The 27,395-nt window shown below is 36.0% G+C and overlaps 1 protein-coding gene across 1 annotated transcript; it reads left to right on the forward strand.

Annotated features, from left to right (window-relative positions):
• Window positions 1-27,395, forward strand: ELMOD2 (ELMO domain containing 2). Its single transcript, XM_027867003.1, has 9 exons — window positions 1-87; window positions 2,176-2,320; window positions 3,955-3,983; window positions 8,224-8,321; window positions 10,841-10,970; window positions 13,854-13,987; window positions 17,897-17,965; window positions 18,727-18,860; window positions 23,434-27,395. The coding sequence occupies exons 2-9, from the start codon at window positions 2,179-2,181 to the stop codon at window positions 23,577-23,579; spliced, it is 882 nt and encodes a 293-aa protein (XP_027722804.1). The 5' UTR covers window positions 1-87; window positions 2,176-2,178; the 3' UTR covers window positions 23,580-27,395.

Consider the following 27,395-nt stretch of genomic DNA (forward strand, 5'->3'; position numbering starts at 1 on the left):
CGGCAGCGGCAGCAGGAGCGGCAGCAGCGGCGGATACGGGAGCGGGGGTCACGAGTCAGTCAAGCTCCCGCGCGTTCTTCCTAGAATGTGAGGAGGCTGCACTTGTCTCTCCCGCGCCCTCAGCCCCTTTGTCCTCAGGCGGCCTGACCCGCTTGGGTCTCGCGGGGGTTTCGGGAGAAGGGGCGCGAGAGACCCGGATTTCTCGTCTCTCTCGGGAGGGAAAAGGGGCGTGGGGGGCTACGCGACCGGAGTACGCATGCGCCAGCTCTGGAGGCGCGTGGGGCCCCACCCCCACAAAAGCCCCCGCCTGCGTTCTATCTCACCCGCCAATCACCCCTACCCTCAGTTTCCCCTTCTTTAAATGAGAGTTTTTGGACAAATGACAGTGAAGGTCCTTTCCAGCTTAAATCTTTGCTTCTGTCAGCCTAACGGGCTGTGACAGGTCACCAGGGGAAACCCGTAGTGGTGAAAACAGCTAGAAAGAGGATTCAGAGTCAGGACATGGGTTCAAATCCTGTCTTTGCTACTGTGGAATCCTGGATAAATCACTTCCTCAGTCTCAGCCTCAGTTTTCTGTAAGATCAAAAGGTGGACGCATACAACATCTGTGATCCTATGATGGTTGGGGGTTTGCCTTATAAAAGCTTTTGTCGTCCGTGCCTTGGTAGCAGCTCCAACTTCAGTAGTGGTCATCTGCTCCATTCCTCTTCGTTTTGCTGATGAGGAAACTGAGGGCCCAAGTGGTGAAGTGATTTCCCAGATTATAATAAATTCAAATTTATATTATACTTTGGTGTATACAAAATGTTTTTCCAAAACGCTGTGAAGTGGATATGGCAAGGAGTAATCAAAACCAGGTTTCAAACCAGACTTCAGTTGCAGTATGTTTCTTTTATTGATTCCACCAGAAGTCCCCTTTCAGCCTGCTTTTGGTGCCCCTATAGTAGAAGTCAAGTGTATAGTGATCGTGCATTGACTTTCAGGATTGAATTTAATGGTTTTGCTAATGCAGCAGGGAGCTCGGTCAGTATGGAACGTTTGAGGGCAGAAATGAGACATTTAGTGGTTTTATTTTACCTTCAATGCTGTTGGTCTCACTCAAGATGCTATAGTACTGTATTAGTTTTTCAGAGTCAGGCTATTTCTTTTTTTTTCTTTTGTTTTTGTTTTTGAGTCAGGCTGTTTCTTGTAGGAAAGAGCCTTAGACTGAGTCAGAAGTCACTTGGGATCAAATTCAGGTTCTGCCCCTAACAAGCCCTACCTCACCTATTTTCTTTCCTTACCTATAACATGGGATAATATTTGTTTCTTTACCTGTAAAATGGGATATTTGTACTTACCTCACAGGATTGCAAAGATTGAATGAGGTTTTGTAAAATGTGTAAAATTTAAAGCCCTGGTAAACTATTATTAGCATCTACTTTTAGTTCACTTTTAGACAGAAAATCTGGACTCAACAAAAAGGACCACATGTGTGTTGAACATGTGTGCTTCAGCTAAACAATCCATTCACAGCCCCTAGTATTTTTTGGTTTTGGTTTTTGCTTAGCCAAATCCATTCACTGTAGGTGGATGTTGAGTTTTAGGGAAACTTGGGATTATAAATTATCTTGCTCTATCAAAACTACTGTACTAGTGAAAATGATAGTGATAGATATTAGACCTATGATTTCTCTGGTATAGGAAACCTCTCCAGTGAGGAAACTCGTCTTCTATTGCAGATTCATACCTCTTCAACTGAGTTTTAGTACTAGTAAATATGTTTTTAAAAACAATGGTTTGCTACATGGGAAGGACTGCATCCTGTTGCTGAATTGGTACCACCCATTGCTAGAACAAGAGTTTAGTACCCAGGATTGAATTGTGGAAATTATAACTCACTAGTGAAGAATACAGCTCATAAAAGCTGGTCTGATTTTTTAAAAGTTCATTTTGAGAAAAATGTTTATTTGTAATTTATTTCACTAATGAGATCTACTTTTTTATATTGAATCTTTTAGTTTATTTTCCTGAATGGTTAACTAAAACCAGTCACCAAGTAAACCTATATTTGCAGAAGCAAATAATTTTGAATAGAATTTGGAATTTGGTTACCCAGTTAAACTATAATTTTTATATTCATAAAACTTTATTTCAGATTACTTATTGTATGTGTTATAATTTTCCTTTCACCAGAAAATGTTAATTTCCATGTGGCAGTACCTGTATCGGCATTTTTTTCGATTTTGGATGAAGTGGATTTTTCGAATGGTCACCAGAAAATGTGAACTGCAGCGAATCTGTGAAGGTTTTGTTGGTGGAGAAAGAACACACAAGATAGGTAACATTTTAAAAGTAAAAACCTATAGCAAATCTGTTTAATATTCGTAGTAGATTCACTTGGCAGTTGTTTAAGAGTCTTGAATTTCTCATTTGTTTCCTCGGTTAAAGGCACGCTTCAGCAAAAAACAAAATTCTATTTATTTTCATAATTTTCTCTTGCTCCCCTTCTCTGGCTGGAAGAATGCCTAGATCCAATGCTACTTCTACATTAAGCAGCCTTTAGTCTTTGAGATTGTTACACTGTAATCAGTAGTATAGTTAATTATAATTTAGATCTGCTTAAACAACTTTTCATCCTTAATCAGTTCCACAGTGCTTGAAGACTGCTTTAAATAAGATTTCAGATGTGTGACAGAAACTGGGAGATAATTTGCATGTGATTGAAAGGTTGTTTTTATGTTTAGTTTTCTTTCCCTTAAGTTTCAGGTGTGAAAGGTAAGAAAATATCTTTAGTCCAAGGTAAGAATGGCCAGCTGCAGCCCCAGTTTATTACACTTCTTATCCCACTTTGGTGAACTTGTTTAGATTCTGAACTCAGCTCACTGCCACCACCAGGGGACCCAGAAAAGATAAGGACAGAGTAGGACTCAGAGGTAGAGAACTATACTGACGGCTTTTCTCTTGAGCTAGTAGTAATCAGCTGGCTACTCATTTTTATTTGGGCAAAGAGCTAAATGTCTTCTTCTTAAGATGCCTGTAATAGCACTGCTAAAGGGGAGAAAGAGAGTGTCTGTTAGGAGAAATCTATAGAAGAAAACATTTCTCTTTATTTTCTTCTTAGAATATAGGGAAAGAAAAGACTCCAGAAATGGAATTAATCAAGTAAATATTATTGGTGACAGTGTTCTTTTCATTTAACTTTGCTTGTCCTTCTTGGGGGGCGGTATGCTAAGAATTTTAAAAATGACACAGGTTTTTTCAAATCTATTGATGTTGTAATTGTTTAGTCAGAAGGCTTGGTCAGGTAATATGAAGATGCTTTACTTATGCAACCTGTTATTTTATGTATTTTGATTCACTTATTCCCCCAAATCCAGCATCTACCCAAAGGAATATATCATGTACATTTCTAAGATTGGCCTGGTTTCTGGGCTTTAGTCTAGGCTAGAGTAGGCCTAGATGGATTTGCTTTGATCTGGAGGCCGTTGGTGATGTGGACAGTTACTGATAATTTCAAAGAGTGTATATGATCCATAGACCCATTTGTTGGTACAGACTTGTTTTAATCAGGACCCTGGCATCATCTGTGGTCTGCTATAGAAATAACTTGAAACAAACCACTTTTTTTCCCTGAGTTTTTAGAATCAGTAGTCACCCAGACCTCTGTCCTGGGCCAGTCCTGGATTTGTTTTGAAGCTACAGCATGATAATCTTGCTATGTTCTTATCCAGTGAAGCCTCACATCAGAGAGACTTTTTTCCCCTTGTTTTCAGTTATATTACTTAGTGCTCATAATGGTACTTTTAGAAGTTATTCTATCAAAAAATTTGTTTTTTTTTTATCCATATTGAATTTATTATATAACTGTGAACATACTTTGGTACTGGATTTGACATTTTGACTAATTTTGCTATATAAATTTGCTAATTAGATGAGCATTTAGGTCATGTAATTTTTTTTTTTTCATTTCAGAAAATGCTTTGGCCCTCTCAAAGAATCAGGTAGGATCATATCAAAATTAGACTTCTGACATTGTGCATCAGCTTGGATATATATTGCCTTTAAAATTCTAACGACATTCCTTTATTTTAGAATTTGATATTCATTGTCATTAGGCTATATACATCAACACAATTACTGTCAAGTCAAAGTCTTTTCTTTTTTCATTTGTTATATATCTTTTTAAAATGTCTTCATGAATAAGTAAGACATTAAAAATAGAATTAATTGTGCTATTCTAAAGTTTTTTTTTTGTCTTGACAGTGGTAAAAACTAGTTTTTGAAAGTACAGAAGTCTGAGAGGAAGACTTCCCACAGATTCTCATTGCCTCACAGAACACTAGAGCTGAAAGGAATCATAGAGATCATTTAGGACCCTCCATCCATTTTTTTTTTTTTTTGATGAATGAGAACACTGAATCCTACAGAGATGAGATGAAGAAACTGGCTCGAGTTTACACATCTAGTCAGGGACGACACTGGAACTCAGACCCACATGTGCTGACTCCAAATCCAGATTTCATTCTTTGATAGTGCATCTCCTCAAGATTGTGCACATCAGGGTGGATGGCTAGCTTGGTCTGAAATAGGAGAAGACATACTCAGCTAGTTACAGAGGGTCCTGGTCTTTTAATTCGAAGGATGGCATACCTGCTCTCTACATTAATTTCCTGTAGGACTCTAATTCTCAAATTTTTTAAAAAAAATACAGATTGCTTTGGTGGAATAAAAAGTTGTATACTAGCTTTACTACTCTTATTGCTACCGAAAACCTTAGCAGAATTAATGAAGAAAAGCATTACTTTTGGTGAGCTGTCAGAGAGATAGAGTAGAAGAAAGGTATCTACGTCAAAACAAATGCAAACATTGCCATGTTATAGAGGAAGCTAACTCAGTTGAATGACTTGAATCCAGTAAGCTGAATGGCCTGTGGTCCCAGAGGACCACACTTTGGGAGCTGTTGTTTCCTGGGCCGGGAATGAGCACCTGTTGACTTCCCTTGGGCCATTTGCAGTGCTAGTACCCCACCACTTTGCCAAGAAGCTCACCTAAAGTCTCTAGATACACTCAGCAAACAAAATCACCTCAGATTATCTGGGAGCTGGTAGTTGGAGCAGGAAAGGAATGGCATGCACATGAAACATTTCTTTTACTAAGTTGAAAAGCACTGATTTTATTTTTTATTTGATAATTCACCAAAACAAAAAGTTCTGGAATCACCTGTTTGATTTTGGCATTCTATAAACTGAATGCCATATGTATTGATGGACTCTTTATAACTCAGTTTGACTACAGCAAAATATTTGAGGTCTCAAGGGTTTATTAACATTAACATGAAATGAAGATTAAGGGTCTGACCTTGAAGCCAGGAAGATCTGGGTTCACGTTCTACCTCTGAGACAGCCTCTCGGACCATGGGCACTTCACTTGATATCTGAGTGTCCCAGGCAACTCTCTAAGGCTGTAAGATACAGAAGAGTTCCTGAGAGGCATAAGTACATGGAGTTTCTACACCAGGAACTTCCCACATTGATAGGATGACATCATCCTATCAGGTCTAGACCAAAACCTGCCCCCTCCTAGATAAAAATCGTGCTTAACTTGTGTTAAACAGTATGTGACTTAAGAAAACAAACAAAGCATTATCCTTCCAGATCAATAACCACATCTGTGGTTCTTACCCTCCAGAAGCTTTTGATCTAGGAAGACAGTTAAATGCTAGATAGTGTTACTTGCTATGTACACCAGGAGTTCAAAGAAAGCAGATTGTGGGCCAGAGTTGTTGCAGGAGGTTAAAGAAAAGTACTTAAGAGCACATACAGTTTTAATAATATCTTGACTTTGAGTTAGGGGAATAACAATTGCTTGTATTTCTTTAATGCCTTAAGTGTTGTAAAAGAGTTTCTTCACAACAGCCCTGGTAGGAAGGTGCTAGAGGTGAGATTGTACCCATTTTATCACTGAGGAAACTGAGGCCCAGGCAGGTTAAGATCCTAGCCCATGGTCCTTCAACCAGTGGGTGTCGCAGCATTCAAACCCAGTGCTCAAGTGCTCGTACCACCTTAGCCTGCCAACTTCTGTCTGTGTTGACTTGAAAAGAATTGTGAAGGCCTGGATTATATGAGGAAATTAATAGATCTAACAGTTGTTAAGCCCTTAATAGGTACCAGGCACTGTGCTAAGCCTATGCTAAACTTGCCAGTGCATGGAAAATCTTTTGTTTATAAATTTTAAAAATTTGTGACATATACTATATTTCATTCTTATATACCATGGACAGTGAAATTTATTCAAATTTTATAATTGAAAATTTGTGAAAATGCTAATGGCTTCTGCTACACATCTTTGTTCTATGAAAAATGGGTTTGCTCTATAAGTGGACAGTGAAATAACATTTAAAATATTTAAGAACAGTTTTCAATTCATTTGAAATTACTCATATATAATTAGGAAAGTTATATGTAAATGGCAATATTTGGTGAATTGAGGGTGGTTACAGATTTTTTGTGTACGGATTGTATCCCTAAAGAACTTTGATATGAAAATTTGACCTAGGACCATGTGCACTTGAAAACAGGTATATGAGAACAATAATGGGGCCAGACTCTATGTCCCGATAACAGCTATCTTCATTTCCAATGGTAGACAATGTATATGAGACACTTTGTAAACCTTAATGTGCTCTATAAATGTCAGCTATGATCCATAATTGTCTTTAGTGAGTGATTTATTAATCTCTTATTTAGTTTAAGCCTTTCTTAAACCTGTTTTACTTTTATCTTCATCTACCTCCCAGGTGGGGAGTAATATATATTATAAATTTGCAACCTGTTGGGTAAAACAGTATATTTATTTGTTCTTGGGTACTAATGGAAGCTTCAGTGACTGTCCCTTAGTTCTGCAATTCTAGGATTTTATGGATAAATCCTCAGTCCTTTTTTATGTGTCTAGCCTTTATGATTTTATGGCTTTTGATCATGGATTCTTTCAGTCTTCATATTTTGTGAAAGAAATTATTTTTTACATATTGTCTACTAGTCAGACTCTTATTTTTCTTTTTTTCTTTCTTTTTTTTTTTTAAGGCTATTGGGGTTAAGTGACTTGCCCAGGGTCATACAACTAGTTAGTGTCAAGTGTTTGGTATGAGGCTGGATTTGAACTCAGGTCCTCCTGACTTCAGGGCCGGTGCTCTATCCACTGTACCACCTAGCTGCCCCTAAAGAACAAACTTTTTTTTAAGGCTATTATTTTTCTTTCAAATACTGTACATCGCTTTCTCTTTAAGCAACTTATGCTAGTAAATGGTGGATAATTTTGTGGAGGGAGATAATAACTGGAAATAATAACTGAGTAATAACTGGGAAATCAGGCAAGGCTTAGGACAACTCACACTTTTTGAAGAAATATAAGGACTGTGAGATTTGGAATGGAGAAGGCAAAATATTCTAGTATTTGGCGGCAGCTTGGACAAACCTGTAGAGGGTTTGTGGAGAAAACAGGCATAGAGACTTTAATGTTGCAGTGTGATTCACAGGGATTAAAGTTTTCTGACTCAGGTTTTATCTCTACAGCTATTACACCTATCAGTTACTGAGTAATTGTCTTAAATGATACTAGCTTCAGAATTGAATTTAAAATGGAATTGGTGACAATTTCAAGTTTAAAAACTATCAACTTTCTCCCTAAACCTGTTCTTCCTCTGACTTTGCTTTTTCTTTAAGGCCATTTTAATTCTCTAGTCATCCAGAATTGTCATCTCTTAAGTACCTCATGCCTCTGAGGTCTCCCTGTCTCAGATGTCTATAGATAAATAGATAAAATATTATGTTTTCTATTGTTATTGTATATTATTATTTTGTATATGTTATCTATCACTGTAGCTATCCATATTTGTCCCCTTTTCTCCACTCACATGGCTACAATTATCAGGCCTTTATCACTTTTCACCTGGACTGTTGTAACAGCCACCCAGTTCCCTATTTCCATTCTCTCTGTAAGTTATCTTACATTTACACATTTGTGTGCTTCCTATATAAGCATGAGGTCAGGAATTATTTTGTTTTTTGTCTTTGTATTCCCAGAGCCTGGCACAGTGTCTTGAACATAATAGCTCTTTAATGTTTAATGAGTGTTGAATTGAACTGAATTAACTTAATGTCTCAAACCCTCTTGTTCTTATATTTTAGCTTATATTTGTTAACTGAGTTTTGCCTTCTTATCTTCTCTTTAAAATATTAATAGGTTTTACAAAATGCCACATCTGTCAATCACAATGAAGTTGAAGAATGTGTAGAAGATATAATGAAAGAAAAGAATATTAAACCAAAAAAGGACAGACGGTATGGAAGCTGCTTGGTTAATATCTTTTGTGTTTCTATTTAATTGTGCCTGGGTAGTTAGTTTCCTGTCAATTATAGATGTTATAAAATTGTAGAGCTAGAACTAGAGATCAAAATTTTTTTTTGGGAGGGGAGAGCTAGGCAATAAGGTTAAGTGACTTGCCCAGGGTCACACAAGCTAGTAAACATTATGTATCTGAGTCTGGATTTGAATTCAGTTCCTGCTGAATCCAGGGCCAGTGCTCTATCCACTGTGCCACCTAGCTGCCCCTCAAAATGCATTTTTTTTTTTCGGTGAGGCAGTCAGGATTAAGTGACTTGCCCAAGGTCACACAGCTAGTACATGTCAAGTGTTTGGTCTGAGGCTGGATTTGAACTCAGGTCCTCCTGACTTCAGGGCCAGTGCTCTATCCACTGCACCACCTAGCTGCCCCTCAAAATGCATTTTAAAAAAAGTTCCAGTACCTCTGATTATGAACCCTGACATTTTTTGGGCAAATCTTGGAAAACAGTCTCCTTTACTCAAAGTATTACTTTGCTGGCTGTATAGGCCTTCCATTTAATGGCAAAATAGGTAACCACAGGCTTTTTGACCCATGTGACAGCATAACCAGGAAAGTCAAATAATATTCTTTCTGCTTTCGAGTTTCTTCTAGTGTAGTGGTAGATGAATCAAGTACATAACCACAGTAAAAGGAAATGTAAACTCTGTGTCATCCCTAAAATCCATTCCATCTCTAAATCCTTTGAAAGGAGAGGGTGGGAAGTTTAAAGGCATATTTGGGGAACATGGAAGACCAATTTGGATGGCCCATAGTCTCATAGAGTGGCAGATAAAACTAAAAATGTTGAATGCCTTAAATATCAGTCTAAGGAATAAGTTTTGACTTTTTCTTAGGCACCAGAGAGCTTTTGTTGTGGGATCATGTTGAAGGTAAAACACTTATAATGAGGTTCCAATGATATTTCTGGTAGTATTTCTTTTGATGGAGTTCAAGGTGGATTTACCTTATACTGAATTTCATGTCATATCAAGTATTATAACAAGATAAGCATATAATCAGCTTTCCTTTTTCTATAAAAGAATTTTCTGCTTAGCAGGAGTAAGAAAGTTTAAAGCAGCCTCAGTGTTTTGACTTAAATAACTACAGCCTTAGCCAAACTGCTCTGCTTGCTGTGTTTTTCAGCTTTTCTCCTCCCATCTCTGTTCCTTTGCACAGGCTGTCCCTCATTCCTCAAATTCCCTCCCCTTTCACTTCCACATTATAGAATTCCCAAGTATTCTTCAAAATTTAGCTCAGGTTGGGTAAGAAGTGATTAAGTTTCTTTTGTCAAAGACTGCTTTTGAATCTTGCCTCCTACCCCCATCCTCTTTGGCTTTTTCCGTTGATATCCCATCCATTGCTAGTTTGCATGCACAGGTGGTTCAAGTGTATAATAAAATTCAATTTAGAGTGAGAAAATCTTGGCTTCAAACTATAAAGTGTGAGCAATATCACAAATACAATTCGTGATACTGTGTTTTGCATGGGTTTAAAAAGCACTAAATAGTTCTTTCCAAATGCTCCTTATTATCACTTTCCCTTAGTCTTCAGGCTCTTTCTGGGAGTTAAGTTCTTTTGGCTAGTCCCTTTTTGTTCTCTGAAGAACTGAGTTTTTGTTTTGATTCTGAGTTCATTTGTTTGAAACTATGTTGATTTAGGACTGTTTCCTCTCCCAGGTTGACTGATGTTCCCTTGGCATGTCTTAGAAAGTCTTGCCATTTCTCTTTTGTCTAGAGCCTTTCAGCTTTAGCTTTCTAGAGGCTTTTTTGGACTCTACAGTGCTTCTTAAACTGTGCCTCAGGACCCATACAACTCACTGTGAATTGTGACCCACAGTTTAAGAAGCACTGAAGGGGTCAGAAGTGGAAAAATTTTAAGAAGCCCTGCTCTAGCATACTCGGTCTGTCAGTGATCATCTCACCTCTGTCTTTTTAATTGATCTGCTGTTCTCATAATCTCTTTAAGTTTATTCTTTTTAATTTTGCTTTTCCTGTCTTCTTGCATGTATTACATGTTAGCTTTTTACAACTCTCCCCCTATTATTTGCTTTCCCCAACTTATCTATCATTTGCCTTAAAATAGTTCCATCTAGTGTTTCATGCATAACACATTTGCATGTTAAAGGAAACAATATTGACTTACATTAAGCGTGTGAAAATACTTAGCCCACATTTGAGGAGGTGTTATTTTCTCACAGTTAGCCCTGTTGTCAACCCTCTCTTTTCTTGCTCTCCTTTACTTCTTTGCTTTTATTTCCCCTTTTCCTTTATTCTGCTTACTATTTAGTGCTAAATACAAAACAGGCAATGAAATACTTACTTGAATTGAAAGTCATGGAACACTAGCAAGTAATCCAGCCAGTATCCAATTTATAATGAGTTTGGCTGGTAATCTTTGAATAGTGACTACTTTCTCTCTCTCGTGCATGGCAAGGACATCTTACCTAACTTTTTTTTTCCTGTTTATACATTTCAGGTTTAAAATCCGCATGAAAGCATGTTTATTGCAGATATCTGGCTATAAGCAGCTCTATCTGGATGTTGAAAATGTGAGAAAAAGTCCTTATGATTCTAATAACCAGCACCACGAGGAGCTACTAATGAAGGTGAAATTTTATTATCTTATTTGGAATTATTGAAGTCTAGAAAAGAGACTCCATTAAAGAATCAAAATGCTTAAAAATGTACCTTCAAATTCTGGAGTTTTGTACAGTTCTCCTATTAAAGATAAATTTTTCTTTAGTTCAGTGACATTTGAATTTTTAACCTATATTTTAGTGCCTGTTGCTTGTAAAAGATGAATTATGTGGAAATATTTTTAAATGTTTAGAAAGATTCAAGTGGAATTTTTTGCTAACTTCAGATCTTTTCTCATTTATGTACAAAATATACAGGTAAACTAGACATTCTTTTCATTCCACTCCCAAGTATGAATGTTTTCTTTCAGAGTACTGTTGATATAGCAGCCCTTCTAGCATTTTGTGTGGTGTTATTCAGTACCAAATAATATCACAAATCTGGTAAAATATATTTAAAGATTAGGACAGTTGGGTAGCAATATTTTCTTATTTCACATCACTGAAAAACTTCCATTTGTGGTTTCTGATGAGGGACTGTCTTGCAATGTTAAAATCACAGGCCTCATGGAAATGAGGTGCTCAGAGATAATGTAGTTCAGTGGTATCAAACTCAAACTAATGCTACAAAAGGATCTTTGTGGACTACATATTGACTTAGAAAATCACATATTAGGGCAGGTAGGTGATGCAGTGGATAGAGTACCGGCCCTGGATTCAGGAGGATCGGAGTTTAAATTTGGCCTCAGACACATTACACTTACTAGTTGTGTGACCCTGGGCAAGTCACACAACCCTGTTGCCCAGACCAAAAAACAAACAAACCAAAAAAAACCCCAAGAAAAACCCCACATATTAACATTAGCTGTATTCTCTTGTATTTTTATTTATTTTGTTAAATATTTCCCAGTTACATTTTAATCTGGTTCCTGTACTCAGGAATGTCTTTACTCAGGAGTACACACCATTGATCTAAGCAATTCATTTTGCAGGTGAGGAAGTTGAGTTTGGAGAGACTTTGACTTGCCAGAAGTTTTATATCTGGGCACTTGGAACTAGAACTCAGATCTCTTAACTCCACATCTAGTGTTCTTTACACTTCATCATTAGGGTGACTGCTACCTCTTCTTCCGTGTTGTGAAGGGACTTGACTCCTGTTTGTTTTTTTCCTGTTTAGGGTCATTCATCCACAGAGAATCATGAAGAACCATGTATAAGTAAAAAGTTGCTCACAGTTAAATTAAGAAAGAAAGAAATCTAAAATCTTTCACTCTGTATAAAGTTGACAGTTGAAGTGGAATGCTTCATTTATTTAGTACATAGACTTAAGAATAGGATTGACTTTTATGTGGGAATAGCATAGTGGCAGGGGAGGGGAGGACAGGACCCTCCATCTGCCCATCTATCCCTCATTTTCTGCTCTTTCCATCCTGCCTCAGAACAATTCTACTCACTGGCTGACCCAGGTGAATTGGTTTTCATTCTTTTAAGTAAAGAAATACAGTTCATTCTAACCCACACTAATGTGCCTTTGGCTCTGAGATAGTGCTTCTAGGGATGGAGGAGCAGGGATGGCTGAAGCTCATTCGCTGCTAATTAAGCCAGTACCCAGATTATAGAGAGTTTAGCAACTTTCTCCCTTTCTCTCCCCACCCCAGGATAGGATTCAGACTAGCCAATGACTTTTCCACTCCTGCCAACCAGAGTTATCCGCTGGGAGCTTACTACAAAATCTCTACTTATGGTGGGAGTGTAGTTGTATTACTTCACAGGAAAGAGAAGGGACAGGGTGGCCAGTGGGCAGTCTTAGAAACTTGTGTACCAGATAAAAAGAAGTTCAGGGCCAGATGTGCTCCACAGATCCAGAGATTTTTTTTTTTTACCAATGTTTTAAATCAGAGTCAAAATTTCAATTTTCACTGAAGTGGTAAAGTATTGTACACATCAGGAGTGGCTTTTTAAAAAAAAATTAAGATTTCTTGATTTTGTTAGTAAAATGAAAATTCAATAATAACTTTTGTGTTTTAATTGGACTTTGTTACCTTTCTTGCTTATTTTTGCCTGTCTGATCTTTGTATGAGGCTCGCTAAAATACAGTAGAAAAAGCCTGACTGTTCTGTATGATGTCCGTCTGCTGTTGGTATTCAGTTCTCTTTTTAAGTTTAATTTAATAGCTCCCATTGTGCTGATGCTTTTTTCATGATACTATTACTGATCCCAACCTCTTTCCTCCTCTTGATTAAGTATTAGAATGACTTTAATCCTCCCTACAACCTGCCTGTATGCTTAATCAGATTTCTTGTAAGGCATCAAATATTGTGCAAGGAAAAAGTGGCTAATAACTGAGCTTTGACATGGACTGCTTGGACTAATTCCTTTAGGGCAGGGGCTCTTAATCTTCTTTGTGACATGGGTCCTTGGGAAGTCTGCTGAAGCCTAAGGACCTATTATCAGAATCATGTTTTTAAATGCATAAAATACAACAAGATTACAAATTAACTAATTATATTTAAATATAGTTATCAGAATATTAAAAAATTTCTTAGATGCCAGCTTAAGAACCTCTACTCTAGTGTATGTGCTACAGTTGATACCTCAGTGTATTAGATTTCTCTGTGTTATTTATTATTTTTTCAAGATCTTCTATACACTTATTTGGCTTATTTCACTTGGAATAATCAGTAAGAGGAAAAATGTAATTAACCAGATTTAAAGTCAGTACTCTACTACTTCTCAGAAGGGTAACTTGAAAGTTTAAATCCATCTTAAATGCTACTGAGAAAATATTTACTTGTGACCTTTTGGCAGAGAATATTTAACTTGAAATTATTAAATTAGGTTTTAATTGAGGGCTAGGGGTTGGTAAATTAAAGACTTTTATATTATTTATAATATGGAAGCATATTTGTTCAGCTTTGGAGTCTGCTGATGCCTCATGAAAAACTGAAGGCTAGAATCACCAAGCAGTGGTCTGACATTGGTTTCCAAGGTGATGATCCCAAAACAGACTTCAGAGGCATGGGCTTGCTGGGATTAGTCAATCTTGTGTAAGTGAAAATATATACTTTTCTTTATTTTAGAAATGAAATTGTGTATCTCAACAATCTTATTAAATTTTAAGTTTATGTTCCAAGTTATCTCTGTACTTGATAAGTGTCTGCACAGCCAACAGCATTTGTTTGTGTGCTAGGCAAGACCTGAGAACAGTTGAAATGTATTTTGTGTATATTTATTGGCCAATCCTATTCCCTTCCCTACTTTTTCATAACTCTCTTCTAGAATCTTCCTAGGAAATGGATATATTTTTGTGTTAAGTCTGTGTCCTAGTTCCTGGCTTACATACATTGCCTTTGGGCTTCATGATTACCATTTGAAAAATGAAGCCACTTTAAGGCAATGGAAGTTGGTGTCCTCATTGCTGTTAGGTGTTATGTGATTTGGTGAAAAGAACACCTTTTATCAGAGAACTGGTAATGGAGAGATCTGTGGTTCCAGTCTCCCCTCTGTTGACCAGCTGGCTGTATGGATTTAACCTTTCTGGTCCTCAGTTTCCTTCATCTATAAAATGGGAAGGTTGAATTGAGTGATGTCTGAGGTTTCTTCCAGCTCCAGTTCTTTGGTTCCCCTAGCTCTGCCTCACCTGATTAAATTCTAGACCCCTCCCCTGCTTGGAACTGTGTCTCCTCTTACTCTGGTTTCTTTCTGCTTGTGGGTCACAGTTGCTGGTACTGATTCTATGGGTTCTTGGACTGTGATGGAGTATTAGACCCCTAGAGGCTCTGTTAGACAGTTGCTAGATATGTGGCCATAAACTTTGAGAATCTCATTTTATCCAATTAAATAAGGAAATCCAATTGAATAGAGCAGATTTTGAGTTGCAGGTATCGTAGGCCTAGAAGGGAAAAGCTGTTCCCCAAATTACCTTGTAGCAAAAAGCAGTGCCAGCAGCATCGTTGGTATAAGCTGTTAGTAGCCTCTTTTATGAGGAACTAAATGAGTTTTGCTTTAGATTAGATTAAACCCATTGGAAAATGACTATTGAAAAATAACACTAAAAAAACCTTACTGTATCATAAAGAGTCCTGTCATCTTTCTATTATGCAGTGTAGGAAAATTAACATGGAATTTGAGTAATTTATTTTCATCTGATTAAAAAGTTATTAACAGTCATATAAATATTCAAGCAGGTATCTGTCCTTTCATAGATAGATATTTATGCTGGTAACTCCCCATTAAAAAGTTATCAACAGTCATATATTCAAGTAGGTATATAACCTTTCTCAGATATATATTTGTGCTGGTGACTCTTCCCCCCTCCCCTCCCCTCCAACTTTGTAAGCAACCTTGCCTCTAGATAATTTTGCTCTGAAACTGTGATGGAATACAGTTTTCTTTAGATTTAGGTATGCAAGATCTATAAAATTTTATTCTAGACTCTTGTTGGAAATTCTGACAGATAATTTAAATGATTTTGAGTTGGGGAAAAATCTAAAAGAGCCACTCCGTAGTCATTTAAAAAATAATACTATTTCAGGATGAGGAGCTATTTGTTCTGTGTTGTGGTTGTGTTGTAATGCCTGATGAAACCTAACAGGTTAATTTTGCTACTGAGTTTCTAATTTGCTTTTTGCTAGTATTTCTGTTTTATCTTTTCAGTAAAGATTTATTTGAATGTCTTTGTTATTAAGTCTTCCTAAATTTAGTAGCTGTACTGTAAAAAACACAGAATTAGCATTTGCAGTCTTGTATAGTAGTTAGATGTGACCCATTTAAGATAGTGAGCAATTTGTTCATTGCTGAACTTTGTCCATAGTCATCCTTGGGCCGTAAAAGGCAGCATAATGTAGTGAATAGAGCGGACTTGTGGTCAAGAAGGACTGGGTTTGAATCCTGCCTCAGACCTTTATTTGCTGTGTGTGGCCCTGGGCCCATCACTTAACTTCTTGGAGTTTGTTTTCTGTTCAGTAAAACCTCCCATGTTGCTTGTGAGGATGAAATAAGATAGTGTACATAAAGCATTATATATATGCATAGACAGGAGGATAATTTAAAGGAAATCAGGTAGTGTATAGATAACAAGCTTTGGACAAGTGATAGAATTAATAAAGGAGAATAAGGTGAGAATAATAAATTCTGAAGAATAAATGAATCCAGAAAACATAAGGAAAAGCATCAGAAGTGGAAGGCATTGAAATTGAGGCCAAGGAGTTTAGAGAAAGATGGCAAGAAATAAACAGTGTGAATTTCAGTAAGTTAAAAGTAAAAGATGGTGTGCTTGTTTTTTTTCTAATCACATTTTTTTTTACCAATTTTATGACTTGATATAAATAGAGAGATATGCAAATTATCACTCATTAGCTACAGCAGAGATAAGGAATGAGTAAATAAATAATGCAGAAAAGGGATGGGGGAACTGTTTGAGAGTCATTGTACCTTTTTAAGTAAATATCATAGTTTGGTTATTGGACATTTCAGACTGATGTTGAATTACATTAGAAGCATAATATGCAAAAAGCCCATCTACTATAGATATTTCAGTCTAATAAAACTTTAATTTTATGTTTGGGATATGATATGGAAAAATTAGAGAACCAAAGGATAGCAGTAGAATACTGATATATTTTTATAGCACTTTCCTCACAATAACCCTTTGAGTTACATAGTACAAGTGGTATTGTGGGTACTTTATAGATGAGGAAATGGAGTCTTAGAGGCATTATTGTCAGCATATGAACCCAGGTTGTTTGTCTCCTGAGTTAGCACTTTGTTTGCAAACCACGCTGATAAGAAGATGGAACCAATGAGAAGATGAACATGGTTGGAATTAGAAGAGAGAGCTTATCTAGAAATTTTTATGCCCTATGTAAGTTTTGAGGGGTACATCCCCTCAAATTTAGAGAACAAAATGATATGAAAAAATTCTCATTCCCATGCTTCCAGGATTAGCTGATGAAAATTTAACTTTAATTTATTAAATACCTACTCTGAAAAGTCAAGAACTCCAAATTCGGTTCTCTACTAACTTTGCAAAAGAAATATGACTGGACTGAAGAGTTCAGAGGAGTATGACCTCATTAACATCAAGCTCTGTGGACCATTTATAATGCAATTCAATACATGTCAAGTGTCTATTATGTGCAAGGAATTAGGCTGGATCCCACCAGGGGACACAAACACACAAAAAAAATTGTCCCTCTTCTCCCTGACCTTGCATGATCCTGGAAGGATACAACACATACATAGAAAAGTAAATGTAAAGTAATTTCAAGAGAGGGATAATACTAACAACTAGGGGCTGTGAGGAAGGCTTCATGTAGGAGGAAGGCCTGTAGCTAAGCCTTTAAGAAAGGAAGGTAAAAATTCTCAGAGACTGAAGGAAGAAGCACATTCTAGGCAGGGGGACAGCTTATGGTTTCTGTTTACTGTTAAGCTAATTCTTGTGTAGTTCTACCTTTGGCTGAGAACATGGTAAGAAATTAAGAGTAAGATAGCCTATTGCAGACATTGTGGTATTCATTTGTCTTCTGACTTCCTGAGCACACCATTAAAGGAAAATAGGCTTGCTAAAGCAGAGAAAAATAAGGTTAGATGTAGGGAAGAGATTATGGACAGGTTTCCTCACATAGAAAAGCTAAGTCAGCTATTCCAGCAGAGACTCTGAAAGCTTCAAGAATAAGGTGACTTGACTAGATGCTGTTCTTTTAGGTAATTTAGCTACAGTTCTTCCAATAGGAGATATTCTGGTGGAGATTCTTCAATATGACTTCAGCCCTGTAATTTTGAATTTAGATTTCAGAAAGAAAGGCAAGTCATTGGAGATATTTCAAAGAAGGGTTTGATGTGTTTGTGGTAATATATAAAGATTATTTTGACAGTAGTACTTTTAGGTGCTTTTGAAACTGTATGCTAAATGTGGTATTTTTAATTTCATTGGTTTTTTTCTTAAACATTTTTAGGTATTTTAGTGAAAATTATACCAATGAAGCTCATCGGATTCTAAGTCATTCAAATCATCCAACTTTGGGGTAAGCCCAGATATATTAAAGAAACCATAATTAATTTTGAGTTTTAGTAATTAATTCATTTAGAAATAGAAAGGATACATTCTGGTATTGTTCAAAATGTGTTTGTTTTAATGAATATTTCAGTAAGAAATCAGTAAAGGAGATTACATGGTAGTTTTTTGGGCAGTAAATGCTACCAGATAATATTATCCATATCTCATTATGTTTGGAATTTATATACTAACTTATAGTGCTACCTTGGTAGAGGCTTTAATAACTAGTATTGTATTTTGAAATTCAGTTTTGTTTTACAAAGTCAGAATTTTATTTTTGACTCAGGTTACATTCAGAAAAAAAAGTTACTCCATTGTAACTTTATATTTAAAGACTCAGAATGCATGGAATCTTATTCTGATACAATTCTAGTATTAGTAAATTTTTCACTTATTGGTATGTATACACATATCATGGTGCTGCAGAGGTGAAAATCCTCCCTTTACCAACAGTAGTGTTCCTAAATCTCTCATAATTAATTTAGCATTAAAGAATTGTGCTTGAAGATTTCCAGAAAAAAATGAACTCCATGCCAATAAGAGATAATCCATTTTTGAGCTTCATTGAGTAGTTAAATGAGTAAAGGAGGAATGATGGGGAAAGTAGGCTTTGTACAAGATCAGTACTGTATTAGGAATGGAATTTTTAATAATCTCTTAAGTAGTTTTTATTTCATTAAAATCTTTGACTAGTCATGCATGTAATCGGCAGTATTTATGATATTACAGATATTCCTATGCAATAGTTGGGATCAATCTAACAGAAATGGCTTATAGTTTATTGAAGAGTGATGCTTTGAAGGTTCATTTCTATAACTCTGTTCCTAGTAGTCCAACAATGGAACACTTTCATCAATTTTATTGTAAGTATTGAAATAAGTTAAAATTATGTGATACTTATTATAGATTTGGGTTGTGATTCAGGCCTGAAGCTAAGAGGGAAACTGGGGCTGGATATAGATCTGGTAGTCATTTGCATAAAGATGATGGTTAAACCAATGGGAGCTAATGATGTTATCAAGAAACAAGAGACAGTGTAGAGAAAGAAGGGAAGAAGGCCTTCAATGAAACCTTGGGGAACTCTTACAGTTAGAAAGTATGATGTGGCTGATAAGCCAACGAAGGACACGGAGAAAGAGTGGTCAGACAGGTAGGAGGCAGACTAGGGAAAGATGGGTCAGGAAAGCTCAGAAAGGCAAGTGTATTCAGGAGGAGAGGGTGATTTGAAGTGTCAAATGTAGCACATAGAATAAAAAGGATTAGGACTGAAAAAGACTAGCAAATTTGGCAATTAAGAAATCATTGTTAACTGTGGTGAGAACAGTTTCAGTTGAATGTTGAGGTTGGAATCCAGATTGCATGGAGTTAAGGGTGAAGAGGGAGTGTAGATGGTTAGGGTAGATAATTTTTTCTTCCTTTTTTAAAAAAATATTTTATTTCCCCCCCAATTACATGTAAAGACAATTTTTAACATTGTTTTAAAAAAATTTTGAGTTCCAAATTTTCTGCTTCCTTCTCTTACCCAGCCCCCCACACACAATAAGCAGTTTGACATAGGTTATACATATGCAATCATGCAAAACATTTTCATATTAGTCATATTATGAAAGAAGACACAGACCCAAAGGAAAAAAAACCCACAAAAATAAAGTGAAAAATGGTATGCATAGACACTTTTATTTCAAGGAGTTTGGCTGGAACATGGATGAGAGATATAGAATAATAGCTTGAAGATATGTTTGAGTGTAGTGAAGTTTTTTAAGGATGGAGGAGACTGGAGTATGCTGGAAAACAGTAAGTAAGGACCCAACATGTAGGGAAAGGTTGGAGTTGTTAGAAAGATGATGAATATTGGAGGATGCAGGCTGCTGGAGGAGGAGAGAGGAACATGTAGAGAGATTGGATTTACTGAATTAAAGGATACTTTGTCAGAAACTAGGGGAAAGGGGAAGACAGCTGAAGGTGATGGCAAGGAGTTTTAAAATGAAGAGAATGGGAAAATGGAGCTTGTGTTGAATGGCCATAATTTTTTTAATAATGTGAGAGTGAGTGCTCTCAGCTGAGAGTTTGGGGGAATGGTTGGTATGAGAGGCTTGGGAAGGGTTTGGAATATCTTCTATGAATTTATCATATACGTGGTCAGCACAGTTGTGAGACCTCAGCAGCTCATCAGTGTGAGCAGAGGGGCCAGATAGTGGAAGGAATCTGGGCTGAGGTTCTGCAAGACAAGCTCATTGGCAGGACAGTGTGACCAGGATTTAAGAGAAGAGGACAGCATGGAGTCAAAATTGCTAACCTTGTGAGTTGGCATTGGAGAGGAAGGAAAATGAAAGCAGACAGGAGTCCTCAGGGATGAAGGGAAGACAGAGTTTTGGTGGCCATCAGCGGGTTTAGGAGGGGTGAGCATGGAGAGAAGGGAATAGGAAAGATCAGAGTTTCTTCATAGGGCAGAAGAACGTTTATGGGTAATGGCTAAATCTAATATGTCTCCATTCCTCTCTGTGGCTGAATAGGAGTAAAGGAATAGGTCATGAGATTTAAGGAGGCCAAGGAATTGGGAGGTTAGAGAGTTTGCCAGAACATCTAAATGGATATTAAAGTTCCTTGGTAAAAAGTATATGATTGGGGAGGAGAGTGAGCCAGGTGCTGAGCTCCTTGAGAAAAGAGGGAACAGAATTTGGGAGTTCAGTGTACTTCTATACATCATAACTCATACTGAACGGAAGTTTGATTGAGTAGCCTTTGGAAGAGGAAAGGTGAGTGAAGACCATCATGGAGAGTCCAGAAGTGACAGTGGAGAGCAAAGAACACTCTGACTGCCCTCCAGGACCAATGTCAGTGGGTGAGAGAAGATGCAGCTGGGTCTAGAGAGGAAAGGTAGAGATGAAGTATTGTCACTGGGGAATCCAGGTCTCACTGATGGCTAATAGGTGGAAGGAATGGGAGAGACAGCTCCTGTAGTGCAAAGCCCACTGATAGGTTTTGGGATGACTAACAACTCCTATGTGTGCCCTTTGTCTCATCCTCTCCAGCCTTCACCAGCAGATTTCACCCTCAATAATTCTGCACCTCTCTTTCTTGAATCTTCACCTATCTTTGGATAGAGTAGGATTTTTTTCATATGCATTTTTTTCATATATAATTTAAAATTGTTTATATGCATACTGCAGTGGATTAATGAAAGGATATAATCTTATAAAATAAAATTTTGGAAAGACTCACTTTGAAGTGGGCTTATTCTTAGTTTTAGAGAAAACTCGGGTAGTAGTACTTTAACTGAAGTCATGATTTTATGAAGTTATTGGCTTTTTTAAAATACCATTTCAAGTTATTTCCTTTCATCCCTCCTTGCAAAGTCCTACAGCAAGGAGGGTTTATATTTTTTTTCCTGGGGGTGGGGGAGGTGGGAGGGTAGGACATAAGAGAGTTAAGGTGGAGTAATGTGGGAGTGATGATAGTGATACTTTAAAGAAAAAAAAAAAAAGAAAAGCTAACACGGAAAAAATTAAGCAGGACAGTGTTGAAACTATCACATTAAATTTAAAATATACTTTAAAAAGAAAGTACATGTAGTGAAGATTCATCATTTCCTACACAATCCTCTTTTTTATTAGACTGTTAGATTAAATGTGCTGAAAATTTGCTCTCTTCTTGCATTTCAAGTTAAGCATTAAAATTTTTGTGTTAAGTATTTTAAATATGAAATATAGTACAAAACACGTGAATTAATTGATGTGATTGAAAAATGTTTAGTGTGAAGTTACTAAATTCAGATAAATGCTTTCTTTTTGAATGATGTTAAGAAGTTAATGCTTTTAGAGAAGGAAGAATTTCCTGGTTTGGCTAGGACAAAGAAGAGGAAGGTAATAGTAACTGGATTTACAAAAACAAGTGAGACCACCTGGGCCTCAAGGAGCTTACATTCTACTCTTAGAAGGTATTTAGTGCTAGCAGTTATAACACAATTAAGCCTTCATTCCATCCTTATCTCATTATATGCCAATTACTTGTACTTTAAGGTAATGGTTAGTTTTATTGACTTAATTTAGGTGACAGAACACCAAGAAGGAGACTATTAAGCTGTTGTAGCAAGAATTATTTTCAATAGAATTAGATTCTTTTTTCGTGGTAACCTAAGGATAGTTTTTGGTCTTTATGAGCCAATATGCAAGGAAATATATTGTCATGGGAAGTAAATCTGTCATCATGACATACCACAAAGGTACAGTAGGTAGAGTGCTGGACTTACAGTCAGGCCAGAGTTCAGATTCCACCTCAGATACTAGCTGTGTAACTCTGGACAAGTTACTTAACCTCTCTTTGCCTCAGTTTCCTCAACTGTAAAAGGAGGATAATATTAGCACCTCCCTCCCAGGTTGTTGTGAGGATCAAATGAGATAACTATAAAACACTTAGCACATACCTGGCACATAGTAGGAACTATGTAAATGTTAGCTGTTATTGTTGTTTTTTTTATGAATACAGCTTTTATGAATTTTTTATGAATACAGTTTTTATGAATTTATTATGAATTAGCTAATTTTAATATAAGTTCCACACAATTCTTATTGAGAAAACTTCTTTTTTTCTTGACGTAAATAGATTTATGTTTCATTCTGATGTTGACTTCTCAAAGTAGTGCCCTAATCTTTCTCAGGTTTTTTCCTTTTCCCTTCAAAACCAGGAAAAAATGTGCATTAAAGCTCTTATAGAAATTGCCTTTCATAATGTCCTGAGATACTTTTAACCTAATGTTGAATTTATGGCTTGGTTATATGTTGCAGAAAATATAGTAAGTAATTGAAAATTAAAAATTAAGATGAGTTGTGAGTTGTCACTGCTAAGTTTTTAAAAGTATAATTCCCACCATTGTGTGATGATTGGCTATGATAGACTTAGCTCTTCTCAGCAATACAGTGATCCAAGACAATTCCAAAAAACTCATGACAGAAAATGCTATCCATATCCAGAGAAAGAACTATGGAGTCTGAATGCAGATACTATTTTCACTTTTTGTTTTTGTTTTTTTTTTCTTTCTCATAGTTTTTCCCATTTGTTCTGATTCTTCTTTCACAACATGACTAATGTGGAAATATGTTTAACATGATTTTATATGTATAACCTGTATCAGAATGCTTGCTGTCTTGGGTGGGCAGAGGGAGGAAGGGAAGGAGAAAAATTTAGAATTCAAAATCTTACAAAAATGAATGTTGAAAATTGTCTTTACATGTAATTGGAAAAAAATACCATCAAGTAAATAAAGTAAAATAAAAGTATGCTTCCAAGGACAGTAGAATGTTAGCTTCTCGAAGGCAGGAACTGTCTGACTTTTGTATTTGTATTGCCAGTTACTAACACAGAGCCTAGAGTTTAAAGGCATAAAATACATGCTTATTGGTTGTTTGATTTTGTGATGTTCTGCTTTCTTTACCACAGGCTATCTCTTCAGTGAGTTTGACAAATTTTGGTTTGAAGAAGAACCAGAAAGCATTATGTATTTCAACCAGTATAGAGAAAAATTTCACGAAAAAATTAAGAGACTTCTGTTGGATTACAGAGTAGTACTTACTTTAAAAATATGAACAGTCCTGCGTATCTTCTGATTCCTACCATGTTTTGCACACAAAATTGATTTTCTATGTTGTAATGGAATTTCTCTGACCAATTTCACTTGAAACTTAAATGATGTAACTTTTTATACATAATTTCTTACAAAAATTCCAGAAATCCTCTTTAAGTAAGCTAGTGGACAATCAGTGTGTGTTTACAGTTATTTATACACTACACTCCAAAGGTAAGTTGCCCTTCCAAAGATCTCCTCTATAGGGTCATGTGATCTATAGCTGGGGACTTGGGACTGAGCCCTTTTGGCCAAGAAACATAAATCAGGTATTTGTACTACAGCAGGCTGATTACATTGTAAAATCACGACCTTTTCTCTTATGCTGAAGACTGTCAGGTAGGTAGCAACAAGAAAGTCGTTTTAGGATATTTTTTAGAAATTTGTATTCCTATTCCTTTTCCTCATTTTATTTTTTTGGTGATAAACAACCAAAGTAGTGTAATAGGTTGTTCTTTGCCATTAGTTTCCCATTATACTTCAGAAGGTGTCATTATTGGAAGCAAAAAGGAGGATTAAAAATCATTTCTTGCTTGGCTTACTGACAGTTCATAAAATATCCTTCAGAATAAAAGTAATTGGTATTTGTAAGATTTTTCCCTCCACACACACGTGAAAAGTATGTTACTTTGCTTGGAGCTCAAAAGGATTTTCTGATCTTCAGAATCTGATTAATCCCTAAATCGTGAGTATGTGGTCTTTGTAGATTATTTTTTTCATAAACCCTCCTTTTTATCTACATATGTATATGAAGTAACTTATTGCCAAGAAAATCTTTGTCATTATATGTGAAATAACCCCAAACTGTTCTTGAGACTTAAGTGAGGGATAACAGCTTCATATCTTTGGAGCCCTTTTTAAAGCATTAGTCAATTCATGTAGGTTAATGTGAAAACTCTTGCTCTATGGTTTAGTTTCATTTTTAGGCTCTTTTTGGCAAAGTATATGAGACCTAGACGTTACAAATAATCTCTTAAGTAATAAGTCTGTGTGGTAGCTTACTGCAGTGTGAGGACTGCAAAGAAGATTGTGCAGGTGGTTCCACCTTGCTTCTTGTTGATTTCATGAAATAGCAGCTGCCGTGGCAAGCTCTTCATGGTGGAGATGCCCTTTACTTGACAGGGAGAATTTTTCTGTCAGTCCTTTCCAAATATTTCAGACTTTAGCGCTTAAGGCATCTAAGCCAAAAAGGCTTGAAAGATAGGAAGTTTATCTTACTTAGTGCTCCTTTATAATAGTATGAAAGCCAGCCTATTATGAGCTTGGTTTATGTTGAAGTACAGTATTAGCACTTTTTTTTTGTCATATGGTACACGAGAAGTGTTTAAATATCCTTTTCTTTCTCTGACATATCAAGGAACGAAACTTTCAAATATTTGTTCTTTCATATCTGTTTACAAATCTCTCTTTATGCTTGTCATAGAGAGAATTAATAGGAAGTAACTGGATTGGAAAGTAGCAGATACAACATAAATATCACACACATTTCACTGTGCATTCAACAAAGTAACTATTTTCTTACTTAGATAAATAGAATTATTTTTTTAATTTGATAAAATTTTATTCTGATGCACTAGGGATGCAGAATTCACACTATTCTGAATACTTAGCGTTGATTTTCTGTAAGGAGAAATAAAATATCTTGTTGGAAAGGAAGTTCTCCATTTTCAAAGAATAGGAGTGATAACAAAAACTGCTAAGCTAGAAATCCAAAATACAAACACAACAGGGTTCTAACAAGGAGCATAGACGCGAGGAATAATTTAAGTATAACTCAAAGGACATGTGAACTATATACTTTGTGGGAAAACAACTGTCATTTCTTCAGTTCTCATGAAAATTTGCATATTCCCATTTTAATCGTTTATTTGGACAGAGCTTTTAACTGGCTTCATGCTCTGCCAGTATGCTTACTGAAAAGAAAAGGTTTGTTGAAGTAGGGAAGGGTACATTTTGTGTAAACAGAATTTTTCTCTTTGTAACTGATTTCTTCAGTTCACCTCAATGCTGTATTACGTACAGCACAGCATGGATTTTTTTTTTCCATCATAAAATAGTCAGGTTGCCATTTAATCGAGTATTATTGGTCTAAATCAAGTGTTGTAAAATTCACTAGACCAGAAGCCACTCCAAGTCAGGCTTCAAAAACTATAAATTAAAATGCAAACTGAACATTCTAATTGTACATGCATGATGATGGCATACATCAGATAAAAATGGAGTATACTTATATAGATTTTCTAATTTATGATGAAACCTTTCTTCCTGCCTTCTCTTGATTTTCAATATATGTAAAGTACAATTTTATGCTGTTGTTTTTGTACCAATATTTGGGATAGTTTATCTGTTTCTATAAGAATGACTGTAATGCCAAAGTAGTCTAGATATATGATTGTAGTAGCAGGGTAATTAATTATGTGTACTGGTTTAGAATATCAAACAAATGAATCATTGCTTTAAAAAATTTGTGCCAGGGTGAAGGGTATTTGCCAGTGGCAAGAATATTCTGCAGATGTAGCTTTTGGGGTTGTAGTGTGTATGTATTCTGAAAGACAATCTTTCAACAAATGGGCAAAATCTGGAGTTACGTTGTTAATCTCAGTACTAGTCTCTTTGCATATCAGTATGTGACTTTGCTTGATAAAAAAAATTATTCATTGCTATCATTTTATTAAAATGATATGGAAAATTGAATAATTTCTTGGAAATATTCCTGCTCTGATTTTTTTTTCAATTTAAAACACTTTGAATTTTAACTTATTTCTAATTAAAATATATGAACTCTTTAAAAATATTTTATTCTAACTGCTCATAAGAGTTATTATTTTTACCTTCCAAAAAGCTCTAAGCAATATTAAATAGGCATAACTATGAGATATGTTTGAAAGAAAGGGCATTTGCATGAATAGTAACATCATGGTAATAGGGTACAACTCTCAGAATGTGATATAGGAAGTTTCTTTTTTAAATCATAGAGAATTGAAGAATAGAAGATTACCTTTGAGGAATACTGAGTAGGCACTAATTTAAATATTGTTCCAGGTCTAATCCAAGTGTTGTAATTCTAGAGTTATGTTTGTGCCATTCTCATTTTTTACTTGTCTCCAAGTAAGTTTATGGAGGTTAAAGTTTCATCAACACTACAAACCTCTTCATGCAAATTTTTTATTAGGAAGATTTCATTAATGGTATTCTTGAAACATGAGACAAATTACAACTTGAATTTCTACTGAGAAAAAAAAAGAATGTTGTCTAGGTTGGGATTCTTAATTATGTAGCTGCAATGTTGCTACATAATGCTAGGATGAATCTGTTTTTTTTTTCCTTCCAAACAGTGAACTCCCAAGAATAATAATGTCCCTGCTTTCCCTAGAAACAGTCCACACTATAGCAACCTGTAGAAAATTAGAAGTGGGAGTTTTGGATGGAAGATGGGACAGTTACCCCTCTTAACATCATGTAAAAGCAATAGTGTAAATTGTGCTGTGTCGTTTTTTTTTGTTTGGAATATGTTAATGGAGCAAATAAAGACCACACTGTTTAAGAGTACTTGGTTAATAATTGAATAGCTCTTGCTGATAGCCATTCTGTTGGTTGCATTACTTCTCCCATTCCCCTTCCTCCTTTGAATGTGAACACACTCAAGTGTCAAGGTAGAGCTAGGCACCTTTGATGTTCTTTGCATGGATATGTTCATGCCTCCTTTTCTGTACCTTTTTCCCCTTCTGGCATCCTTCCATTCAATTATTTGCACCTAATATAAAGTGTTAAATGAATT

The sequence above is a fragment of the Vombatus ursinus genome, unplaced genomic scaffold, assembly GCF_900497805.2.
Source record: "Vombatus ursinus unplaced genomic scaffold, bare-nosed wombat genome assembly UNPS02014784.1, whole genome shotgun sequence".
Taxonomy (NCBI): Eukaryota; Metazoa; Chordata; class Mammalia; order Diprotodontia; family Vombatidae; genus Vombatus; species Vombatus ursinus.